Source organism: Solanum verrucosum, unplaced genomic scaffold, assembly GCF_900185275.1.
Source record: "Solanum verrucosum unplaced genomic scaffold, falcon-dt-bn FXZP01000207.1, whole genome shotgun sequence".
NCBI classification, from domain to species: Eukaryota; Viridiplantae; Streptophyta; class Magnoliopsida; order Solanales; family Solanaceae; genus Solanum; species Solanum verrucosum.
Genome location: NW_026019996.1, coordinates 2,270,482 through 2,282,816, shown reverse-complemented (window position 1 = coordinate 2,282,816; position 12,335 = coordinate 2,270,482). Strand labels below are relative to the sequence as shown.

The 12,335-nt window shown below is 33.9% G+C and overlaps 1 protein-coding gene across 1 annotated transcript; it reads left to right on the top strand.

Annotated features, from left to right (window-relative positions):
* The first annotated feature begins 1,107 nt into the window (after positions 1-1,107).
* LOC125819350 (peroxidase P7-like) lies at positions 1,108-3,306 on the top strand. Its single transcript, XM_049498802.1, has 4 exons — positions 1,108-1,383; positions 2,206-2,397; positions 2,479-2,644; positions 2,750-3,306. The coding sequence occupies exons 1-4, from the start codon at positions 1,177-1,179 to the stop codon at positions 3,142-3,144; spliced, it is 960 nt and encodes a 319-aa protein (XP_049354759.1). The 5' UTR covers positions 1,108-1,176; the 3' UTR covers positions 3,145-3,306.
* The last annotated feature ends 9,029 nt before the right edge of the window (positions 3,307-12,335 follow it).

Here is a 12,335-nt window from a genome sequence, read left to right as displayed (position 1 = left end):
TTCATGCTAATTTCTCCAACTTTTGCTAAAAGCAACGAATTATAAGTCAAACTTTCACTTTTGGAAAAGTAACGAATAAGTCAAAGTTAACGTATAAGGATATTAATTAAACATAATTTTCCTTATATTTATATATATCTCTACATATGCCACAGTACTTTATTAATAAGAGAAATCGGAGAAAGATTATGTTGGACTCGAAACAAAGCTTAAAATTGGGGAAAACTTGTAATAGATTTTGACAATGACAAATTCGAAGTCAATTGTTAGAATTATTTGTTGGTTTTCAAATTTATTGTGTGCAATTACTGATAGCTAACACACCAGAACAATACAAGAAAGAGATTCATGGAGTACAACCACAATGCAAATTTAAATATCCGAATAGCCCTTCGTAAAGATATCAATCCGGTTTTCTATTTTGGTTTCCTTAGTTATAAAAAGACTAAAAACACATAAATTACTTTATTGAAAGGTCAATGTGTTTAGTCGAATAACATAATATATGAATTAAAATAGAAATAATACTATAACATGGGCACTAAAAAATATTTTCCCTAAATCAATAAGTATCATATCATCATCATATGTGAAAGTTGTGATGAATACAGCATTGTTTGGACTAAACATGCTAACACATTTTTTTTAGAGACTAGTAATAATGTAAGTATGCGCGTGCCTCATGACTAAACCACACAATTGTATAAGTGAAAATAAATTAAAATTATCTACGTAATCTTCCTTCACAAGTCTATAAATCTATTTTACATTTTGGTTATGTCAAGAAAGTCCCTCATGTCTCCTCTTCATCACCAAATAATCATAAAATAATTGGTTTTCTTTGGGTCCCCTTTGTTTGACTAATAAGATGATAACAAGTCCTAAAAATGTCCTACTTTTATAACTACCTTTATTTTAATAAAAATAAAAATGATTCTATATTTTATTGATGTTATTGGTTTTAATTTGTTTGCTTTTAACTATTTGTCAAACGTAAAAAGACATGCAATGGAGTCTTCGTGTTAGGTAACCTGCCTAGAACAATAACCTTGATAAAGCATTCTCTAGTCTCTACAATTTCCCTATAAATACCTCATTTTTCTCATCATCTTGTGTACACCACACTTGTTTCTAATTTCAAAGTAATAGGTTCTAAGTAAGAAAAATTCTTCCAATATGGCTTGTTTTAAGAGTGCCATAGTTTTGTTTTTTCTAGTGAGTTTAGTGGGAAGTTCCTCAGCTCAACTCACCACTGGATTTTACTCAAAATCATGTCCTAAGCTCTATGAAACTGTGAAATCTGTGGTGAACTCTGCTATTCAGAAGGAAACCCGAATGGGTGCTTCCCTCCTTCGCCTATTCTTCCACGATTGCTTCGTTAATGTAATCTAATCTAACTTCTTCATTTTCTCTCCTTTTCATTTTTGTTAATATTGTTGTTGTTTTCACGTTTTAGAACATGCATTCTAGTGTTTTATTATATAGGGAAAAGAGCCTAATATACTCATCAATTTTGCGACTTAAAGTTGATATATTTCTCGTTATAAAAGTGGCTCACATATATATCCAGATAAATCACAAATTTGAGGAATATATGTAGTAGAATTTAGAAACGTTTATCTATCAAAAACAACATGAGTGTTATATTGTGCACTTTGCATAATTCCAAAATGGTTGGTATTTTCTGTTGCCAATTGTCTTAGGACGACTGATCGTGATATCTTTTTGTGAGACAGTTTGACAACTTTGTTGGTGAGTTCGTTTACTAGTGAAGTCGTATACGTCTTTTTCTGTCTCCAGGCATTCAAATCCGGGCCCTTTATATATAATTTTTTTTTAATTATTAGGTTATACAATATTGACTATAGTCAATTTTTTCATTTTATCTTGAAGTTGAGTTTTTCAATTTTGCTAAAATTATTCTAATCACTTTTTCAAGAAAAGGCCTTCACAAGACTTCAATAAAAGTATTTTTCTAGTGAAATATGTGTCCGAATATAACTTTAATTTTTAAATACTCTTTTACTTATAACTTTTAACTTTAAATATTATTTTTCTCTAATATCACTAAATTCATGTCCAAACATCACTTCTCAATTGGATCCATAAGTTACATTAGTCCAAATTGTATAACTTTTGACTTGGCGCTTTCTTAAATCTGTCACGTTTACCTTTAATTTTTTTTTATGCGCTCCGTTTTTACAGGGATGCGATGGATCATTGTTCCTGGATGATACATCAACCTTCACAGGGGAAAAGAGGGCACAGCCAAATTTCAATTCGGCCAGAGGATTTGAAGTTATTGACAACATCAAATCTGCTGTCGAAAAAGTGTGCCCTGGTGTCGTCTCTTGTGCTGATATTTTAGCGGTTACCGCCCGAGACTCTGTTGTCATCGTAAGTTGTTTGATATAATTATTAACCAACCGGCTTTTGAAACTATATATGCTCACAAGAATATTGGATGTATATATGTAGCTTGGAGGACCTAATTGGGATGTCAAATTGGGAAGAAGAGATGCCAGAACAGCAAGCCAAGGTGCTGCCAATAACAGCATTCCTACCCCAACTTCTAACCTTAACCGTCTCATCTCTAGCTTCAGTGCTGTTGGCCTTTCTACAAAGGATATGGTTGCCTTATCTGGTTTGTTCTGCAACTCCATAGATTTAAGCAGTAAATATTGTTTTAACAAGTACTCCTCCTCCTGTTCTAATTTAAGTCTTTTAATTTGATATATTAAATTTACAGGAGCTCATACTATCGGACAAGCAAGGTGCACAAGTTTCAGGGGACGCATATACAACGAGACCAAAAACATGGACGCATCACTAGCGCGAACCAGGCAAAATAATTGCCCGAGAGCCTCAGGATCAGGGGACAACAATTTGGCACCTCTTGATTTACTGACTCCTACACGCTTCGACAATCACTATTTCATAAACCTTGTTAACAAAAAGGGACTGCTCCATTCTGATCAGCAGCTTTTCAATGGAGGATCCGTCGATTCAATTGTCAAATCATACAGTAACAATCCCAGCAGTTTCATCTCTGATTTTGTGACCGCGATGATTAAGATGGGTGATATCCGTCCCCTCACTGGTTCTAACGGAGAGATCAGGAAGAACTGCAGGAGAATCAACTAATTTTGCTTAATTTCAAGTGTGTTTGGAGATTGCTATTTTGAATTTTGAATTTTGAATTTGTACTTGTTTTGTTGCTTGATTTGTAGGCTCAATGGCTGTTACCTACCCGTAACAGCTTCAAGTGCCACTAATTTGTATCGTATTTGAGTTTTATATATACTATATATATATATAAAAATATATAACTTTCTTTGTTAAAACTTCATAAACAAAACGGGGGTACTCTGTAGTGTCTATAATTATGAAAGAGGTGCAAGAAGAAAGTTTTTAGAAGTTTCTCCCTCTTAGCTTACTTTAACATATAAATTGCATTTGAACGGATTGAAAATGGATTAAGCTTAACCTATATAAATATAGATAATGAATTGGGCAAAACAATCATAATTCACTTTAATCTTTTATAATTAAAAAGGTTAAAACCTTTACCTAAGTTAATTGAAATCAACTCTCAAAATAACGACTTCTACACTAGTATAAACTCTGAAACATATATCACAACACCGTTCTTGTTAGTTTTCCTTTGGAAGAAAATAATGACTATCAAAGCAAGGTTTTTGACTAGAAGTTTGTTGATATATATATATATAAAAGATATCAGTTTAAGAAATTTAGTAAAAATTAGACATAGGCAAATGAAAATCTTTTCAGAATAAATCCAGTAAATAGTAGACAAACACAAACTGAAAAGAGAATATTAATTCCAAGTAAATGACTCGACATATTTAACCTTCAATTAATTTAAATGTGTTTGATTTCTTTAGGTAGAAAATATATTATATTTAATACTATTTATTGAAGTAAATCCATTTGTCAAATATAGTGTGAAGCAACATGAAGATTAGAGCCATCTATATGGAATAGGCCCGTTGGGCCGACCTAACCTAATCCGTGATTTGACAGGGTCGGGCTACGATTTTTGGAGCCCATTTAAGAAAATAGTTTTTTAGCCCTACCTGAATAAGCATATTGAATTGTGGGACTTGAGAAATATGGATAGGGCCGACCCGTGGGCCAAATAAAAATTAATTAAAAAATAAAAATAAAATAGAGTATTAAAAATAACAGGAGTCTACACTCAAAATCTGTTTAAAGTTTGAAATAATACAATTTAAATACAAATTATGTTTATAAAATATGTACTACATAAAATAAAGTTCCTAAAATTTCTAGGGAATCACTACATAGGTCATAGCCTATGGAATATTATCATAGTTTTTGTGTTTTATTGTGATCATTGGAAATCAATTAGGTTAATATTTCTATTTAGCTATATATTTATGCTTTTACTTGAAATCAAACTTAATAAATATTATGTAAATAATTTTATTTGTGTATTTGATTAACAAATAGTAACACTAGTCAATATTTATGAAAATATTTTTAAATTATAATTTAATTTAAAAAACTATAATTTTAAAAAAAGAGGACTAGCCCGACATAGCCCGTAGCCCACACACTTATGGGCTGGGCCGACCATATTGACAGCTCCATTGAAGATGCTATTAAATGCTAATTGAAATTTTATGACCAACTCCATGTCAAAAATTTTGACGGAGAAGCCAATTGCATACTTCACCCAAAAAAAAAAGTTCGCATATAACAAGTGAGATGACAGTATGATATATTTTGAGTACTAAAATTAATTTGAATAGTCACATTTCACCGTATTGAGTTTCAGTACAAAATTAGGAACACTAGCTTTTAATTCATGGGCCTGAACTCTAGACAATCATTATCTAAGAAGTATCAAATTGGGCTCTACACAACATGAAGATGGCATGGGTTAATAGGCAATATCATCGAAAAATTTGGGAAAATCATACAAACAGCTCATCAAAGACAAGCCATTTATCCAATTTTACCCATACATATATTAGGTTTCTTACGTAACTATATAAGCAATAAAAAAAGGATAAACTACTTAGCTAGACATACTTTACTACCATATATACTTATTTTACCTCTAGTTTAAATAAATTACACATAATACCACTTTTAATATTTATTCCATATATTTTAAAAGATTTAATTAGATACACAAATCTCTTAAATATGATATTGAATAATTATTTTAAAATTTAAACTCCTTAATTAATAGTACATTAGCAATTCAAATTATTTTCTCTCACATCAAGGTTTCCTCCCCCAATTCCATTACATGTATCTCTCACTCCCACCCTATGTCCTCCAACACCTCCACCATATTCTCTCTTCCTTCATTTTTCTTTTTTTTTTGGGTTGTAATTAACAAGCTTGATGAAAGTCTTGACGTGTGATTTCTTCGCTTGCTTTTTCGCAGAGTTTTTACTTGGCTACGTCGGCGACCAAACAATGTCCGTATGGCCTGTCATGTGTCCCATTGTCAAAAGCTCGAACAATCACTGATTTTCTCTCCGTGTACTTTCCTTGGAGAATCATTATGACTTGTTTGGCTCAAGAAATTTCACATGTTTCTACATTTCTCTTGTTGTTCCTTTCAACACACAATTTTATTGTCTAACTATTAAAAACGACTCTTGTTCATCAGCAATATATGTAAAGGTTTGTTACTGTTGATTGGGACAAAAAAGTAAAATTTTCGATGGCTCTGGCGGAGATCCATTGGATCTAGGCGCTGCGAGCTATATCTTTTTTCATGAAAAAGCAAAATATTTTTATTCATGAATTTGTTTTGTCATGTATTAGATACATGACCAAAGTCCGTCAACGCCAATGCCATGATCGGCCGAATGCCATTGCCAGAGATGATAGAGAAGAAGGGGAGAGGAGGAGAGACGATGGCCAAAATATACACTTGAAAAAATATACACATGTATCTAATTAAAAGTTATGTATTTGAGTAGATTATATGTATCTATGAGAAAAAATCCAGATGCTAAAAAAAGGAAAGAATTTTTATTTTGTTTTACTTTTTTTTTTAATGATACGACAGATACTTCACAGTCGTGATTTGTTCCCAAATTCAAACATTTCAGTTACATTTCCTATTTAGATACACATAATTAGATGTATATGCTTACTATATATTTGAGATACATGTTTTTTTTGGATATAACATATGAAATTGATACTTGATACATTAAATTATGCATATAAAAGATTTATGAAATAAAATTAGATTATATAAATAGATACATGAAATTAATGCTTGATACATATAATAAATACATGAAATTAAGACTAGATACTTCTATGATATATGTGAATGTACTTCTATGATACCCATGTATCTAAGGGTTTAGTTTGTTGGATACATCATATATTGATAATAGATACATCAAATTAATGAGTTTGTTATTTTATAAAATGATATTAATCAAACTACATGACCAAGATATACATGTTTTTGTCTTTTATTAATAATATTAATGAATTTATTATTTCAAAGAATAATAAAATAAAATTAATTAAACATAGATATTCTCCTTGATTTTTATCTTATAATAAGGGATTTGATTAATTTAAATTTACGTTATTAATTGTCCATATATTCTGAAATTCCCCACCTACTTTTCTAATTAAGAAATCAGTTACAACTTTTTTTTTTTTTTTTTTTTTTTTACCGTGGTTTCCGGGCGTCGCTTTGCGAACCCGACTAGCTGTACCCACCGGGTCCCGCTGTTTCAAGGCGGGTCCACCACGATTAGTTCCACGGGGCCCTGGAGACGCGGCCGGTTTGTAATGCCTCCAGTGGCCCTGCTGGGGCTCGAACCGGCGACCTGAAGGACTTTGTCCCAGGCCTTTACCAGCTGAGCTACCCCTCAGGGTTGAAATCAGTTACAACTAATTAATTTAAACAAATAAAATATGTATCTCGATTTTAAAATTTGGCAGATACATGCATCTCGCAGATTCAGACTCATGTATCCTAAGCACGAAATATGATAGAGGAAGTAATATTTAAAACTATCGAGAATCTTTGTAATTAGGACCTAAACTAGTGGAATTTATGTAGTTTGCCAAAAAAAAATTCAAACAAAAATGGTCATGTGTATATAATGTATCAATATTATATATATTATGTATAATCATGTATATATATGATGTATAAGTATGTATCGAATATGTATATCATATACATTGTTTGTATAATATTTATACTTTACAAGTTGATTTTTTTCTCAATATCAACCAACTCAAATCTCCTCTAAACAGTCCCAATTTTTTTATATGAGCTCTTATTGATGTTTTGAGTCTTTTGATATATTATTTACTGAAAACGATTATGTTTACGGCAAGTTGAATTTTAAAATAGAACTTCAAAGATTTTTTAATGGGTGAACATGGAAGAAGAATGAAAAGAAAAAGTAAGGAAAAAGAAAAGCAATGACGAAGAAGGAAGTAAGGAAGAAGAAAAGCAATGACGAAGAAGGAAGTAAGGAAGAAGAAAAACAATGATGAAGAAGGAAAGAAGAGAAGAAGAAGTGGAGACGCCACTAATATATATATGGAAGAAAGAAATCATATGTTTCACCCAAAAGGTTGTGTTCTGATCTTATTTATTGACAGAAGAATTCAACTTCTCTTTCTAGAAATATAGTGAGATAGAAAAGGAATGATAAGTTAGCTTGTATTGATGTATTTTGTTGGTATTCTAGAAAAAAGTAAGAGAAATTGTGCTTCAGTGGGAATAAATAAGGTCGAATGACCAATATGAGTTATTAATGATAATTAAGCTATTTGGCATTTAAAAAATTGATAATGAACACTTTGTAGCATCTTAGAAGTTCTAAGTCTAGATCAAACCATGGAAATTTAGAAATCTAAGTCTGCAAAATTTTGAAATTTATGGGTAACATCTACGGATCATAGATGAAACCATGAGCCATAGATCTACTTTAGAAACAAAAAAAATAGCCTGAATTTTACGAGTAAGGTTTACAAGTCATAAAACCTTTTACAACTCATAGATGGTCTGGAGAATCAAAGTTTTAAAACTCATATTTTAGCCTGATTCTTACGGACCACTCTTTACGGCTCATAGATTGAACCTATAGACCGTAGATGGGTTTTGTAGATCAAGATTACAGACCGTAGATGGGTTTTGTAGATCAAACTTACATAAACTCAGCATTTACTCTGATTTTCACAAGAGATATCTACGATTCGTAGATGAAACTACAAATCGTTGATAGCCTTGTAAAATCTGTCGATGTCAATTTTTCTTCAAGGTCATTTTGATCTTTTTCGCTCTTTCAATCTCTCCCCATTCAAGCTTAACACCCGCAAATTAAAATCAGTACAATCAAACTCCTCTCAAGAAAGAAGTTTGGGTTCTTCATATTCAAATCTCAGTTCAAGAAATTCAAGCTAGTATTTTCTTTTCAGGTATGTGAGATTTTATCAATGGATATTCTTTCACCTATTGAGTCTCAAAGAAAATCTAGTTTTTTAGTTAATAATCTCTACAAAGTTTAGGGTTCTCAAGTAAGGCATAATTTTTCATTATGTTTCGGTCTTCTTCATGAATAGTTTAACTATGTATTTTCAAACTGTAATTCAGTAGTTTCATATAGTATTTTTATGAACCCTCAGAGCACAAATATCTTCGTGTATTAGAATTATGTTATTTTAGTTACATGTCTCATATTATTAGTTTTCATGATTTAGAATACTTTTAGATAATCAATATTAATGAGCTACTCAGAATTATTAGTTTATCAACATCATTCAGTATATTCAAATTAGTATTGTTTTCAGCTTATCAACATGTGTTATTTTGAGAGCTTTACGTAGTACCGAACAGATCTAGGGATGAAGGCTCATCTATTAATTAGGACTCAAATCTTTAGTAGTGTCACTCCCTGAGCCTACACCCTGGACGTGGCCGGTACTCGAGAACCATTTCTGATCCCTAAGCGAACCCTTAGCTTGACTGACTATTTAGTGAAAGACTTACTCAAGAATGAAGAAGCTTTAAAATAGAACTTATAACATTCAAACTCAAGTAAATAGTTAACTCAACTATCGAAAAACACTTAGGTGCAATAATAATAATACTTTGCAAAATAATCTGTCACACCCCGAGCCTACATCCTAGACGTGGCCGACACTCGAGAACCATTGTTGGTCCCCAAGCGAACCCTCATCCTGGCTGACTACAAGCGGAAGACTAATTCAAACATACATAAGCATCAAATTTAAAGAAACGTTTTAAAACAGTGTAATAAATCTCAAAAGTTTGCTGAATATACTGAGTATGAAACATTAGTTTTAAATAAAGCATCTGAAACTGAAAGACTCTCCAAAATTGTTTACCTATGAAGACTCTAATGTACAAACATGAGTGTTGGGATAAGACACACGACTCCTCAAAAGAACTACTACTAACAACTCATAAAACTGGAGTCCTCCGAAAGAAATGAGGACTTACTCAAAAACTGGCGAGCAGACAAAGTGATCTCAACATACTCTTATTGAGGATCCTAAGAACATGTATATGCATCATTAAAAGATGTAGGTCGAATGACATCAGTACATTGAATGTACGAGTATGTAATATAGTTGAATAACAAATACTTGAATAAAAGGGTTGCATAGATATAGATATATACTCAACTGAATGTAAAGAAATAAAGAAGTTAAATCATTTAAAACTTTACAAAATACTTTCTCATCTCTGAACTCAACATAATAAGTGATATATAAAAATACACTTTAACTCTATTGGGAGAATCTCTAACCGAAAACAACTAGAAAGACACGCTTGATAAAAAGCTCCCAAACACAAAAATCGAGGAATGTCATAATCCAGTAGGGGCCCTCCCCTACGCTTTCGGTGATCCTTACGATCACTGGTTTCCACTCTTTTTTCTCTTCTTCTATCTTCCCTCTTTGTAATCGATGGAAGACATTATTTATTTTGTAGTTGGATTCAAAGCCTACGACATCTCAAGAACACTTGGTACGGCGGGAGCTTGGTACGACTGGACAGAGAGAAATAGGAAATCCGTTACGAGAACAAGTTTCAATGAGAAGACAATGGAATGGATCGTGCAGACATTGCGGGAGGCATCACTAACAAGTGGGAACACGGTGAAGAGATGGAAGAAGAAAGACAGTTTCTCAGAAGTTTTCTGCTCTAGGAACTACAATAAATACGGTCGCTACATCAGTCTAATAAATATGAGAGGCAGGAGGAGGGGAGTAATTATCATCCCTGAACTAGCATTCAATTCAGGGTGGTTGGGCATTGCGGAAAAGGTGGGGAGATTCATTAATAGTCACAAAAAGTTAGTGAGCTTGGGGAATCATAAGCTAGTGAATAGGGACATTCCATATGCTACAGTTCTAAAAAGCATTAAATGGGCTAACAAGGAGTCAAAAGTTGCAGAAAAGGAAAAGGTAGTCCTACAGGGAGAGAATCTTTGTTACAGATGATCCAGAGGAGCACAGCGAAGTGTTAAAGAGGAGTTTGGTGGGTGTATTGAACCCAGAGTCGGAGAAACAACGACTCTTGCAGAAATCAGGGGATGGGCCAATCGACTATGGAAACAAATACACAGTCTGAACATTTATGAAATGGGCAATGGGCTCTTCTTATTTGAGTTTGCACTTAGGGTCACAACAGAGCAAGTGATCGAAGGGGACTGGGAGTGGAGGAATAAGCCAGTTACCCTCCAATGGTGGAACCCAACGGTAGGTACGAAATGCGGGAGGGGTACAGAAAGCTCGACCTAGGTAAGAATTTTAGGGTTACCTTTGCAATTCTGGGACCAGAAAATTTTCAAGGCTATCGGAGATTTTTGCGGAGGGTGGGTAGAGACAGAAGAGGAAACCCAATTGAGAAATCATCTTAAGTGGGCAAGAATCAGAATCAAAGGAGATGGAGAAGACATACCCAAAGAGGTGACCATAGACGGGGGTGGCATATGCTATACGATGTAAATTTGGACCGAATCGCCGGTAAGGGTGGTCGCCGGAGAAGATCGGAACTCTGAAGTCATTACCCAGCGGATACAAGGCGGAGAACCATTGGGTAAAGACGAGAACCTCCTGCAAAGTCAAAAAGCAACAAACACAGCAGGTGAATCACGTGTTTTGACAGAAGAGCATGGGCAGATTTTGAAAATAAATAAAGGAGTGGGCCGGGGCGAGTCCAACTCAAAACAAAGCCCAGTTCAAAGGTTTGGGCCAGAGCAAACTAAAAAAAGGGGTCTTTTAAATAAAAAAACTTGACTTAATATGTGATAAGCAGGGGAGTTTTCTCGAAGGGTTAAAGGACATCAAGGAACTAGCGTCTCAGTTCCTGCATGCGTACAACAAAATGGAAAAAGCGAAGATGGTAGAGAACATCAACAACTCTGCAAATCAAAATTTTGGAGAGTCGATTAACCAAATGGAAGAGGCTGTTAAACCAACTCGCAATAAAGCAAAGGAGATCGACCAACCTAAGGATGTTGGGGAGAATTCAGGAGTACAAAAAATCGCCAGAAGAAGGCTTGCAAATTCAGCAGATTCATGATGTTGAGCCGGTATCCACATAAAGTCTTGGAGACCAGACAAATGCAGAGGTCGAAGCATCCAATTGGGTAAGTTCACATATTTTGGAACTTAGCAGAACTTACGGAGTGGCGTTTGAAGGTTTTAGGGGAGAAACACATACATTACTGATGAAGATTGATGAAAGAAAAAGAGGGATGGAGAAGATAGGGGAAAATAGTGAAGCAACAACTCCTCGACATAGAGGAATTGGCAAGAACGAGTTGAAGAATTTGCAATCAGATTTGAATGAGGAAGTTGAAGGTGTAAGGAACAGAGGGAGAGTCCAGCCACTATTTCTCAAATGAAAGTAAATATATTATCATGGAATGTTAGGGGGATTAACAAGATTTCAACAAGGAATCTAGTTAAGAGCTCTCTACTTAAATGGAGAGCTGATGTTTACTGCTTTCAGGAGACAAAAATCAGCAAAGATGTAGACATGATTGCCAAACAATTGTGGGCTAGCAGATGGATGAGGTGTGGGTATATCGAAGCCAATGGCAGCAGCGGGGGGGTCCTGATAATGTGGGATTCAAGAATTTGGGTGGGCAGTAGTGTAGAGGAAGGCAAATTCTCAATTACATACAAATTTGAAGCTGTCCAAGATGGGTTTTGCTGGTTTCTCACTGGTGTGTATGCCCCACACACTAGAACTAAAAAAATTAGAATGCTGGGAAGAAATTGCTGCAGTTAGGGAGCTAAGTGGA

Coding starts and splice junctions, on each gene's coding strand:
- LOC125819350 (XM_049498802.1), top strand. CDS start 1,177: ATGGCTTGTTTTAAGAGTGCCATAGTTTTGTTTTTTCTAGTGAGTTTA. Junction 1,384..2,205: donor TCCACGATTGCTTCGTTAAT/GTAATCTAATCT, acceptor CCGTTTTTACAG/GGATGCGATGGATCATTGTT. Junction 2,398..2,478: donor CCCGAGACTCTGTTGTCATC/GTAAGTTGTTTG, acceptor GTATATATGTAG/CTTGGAGGACCTAATTGGGA.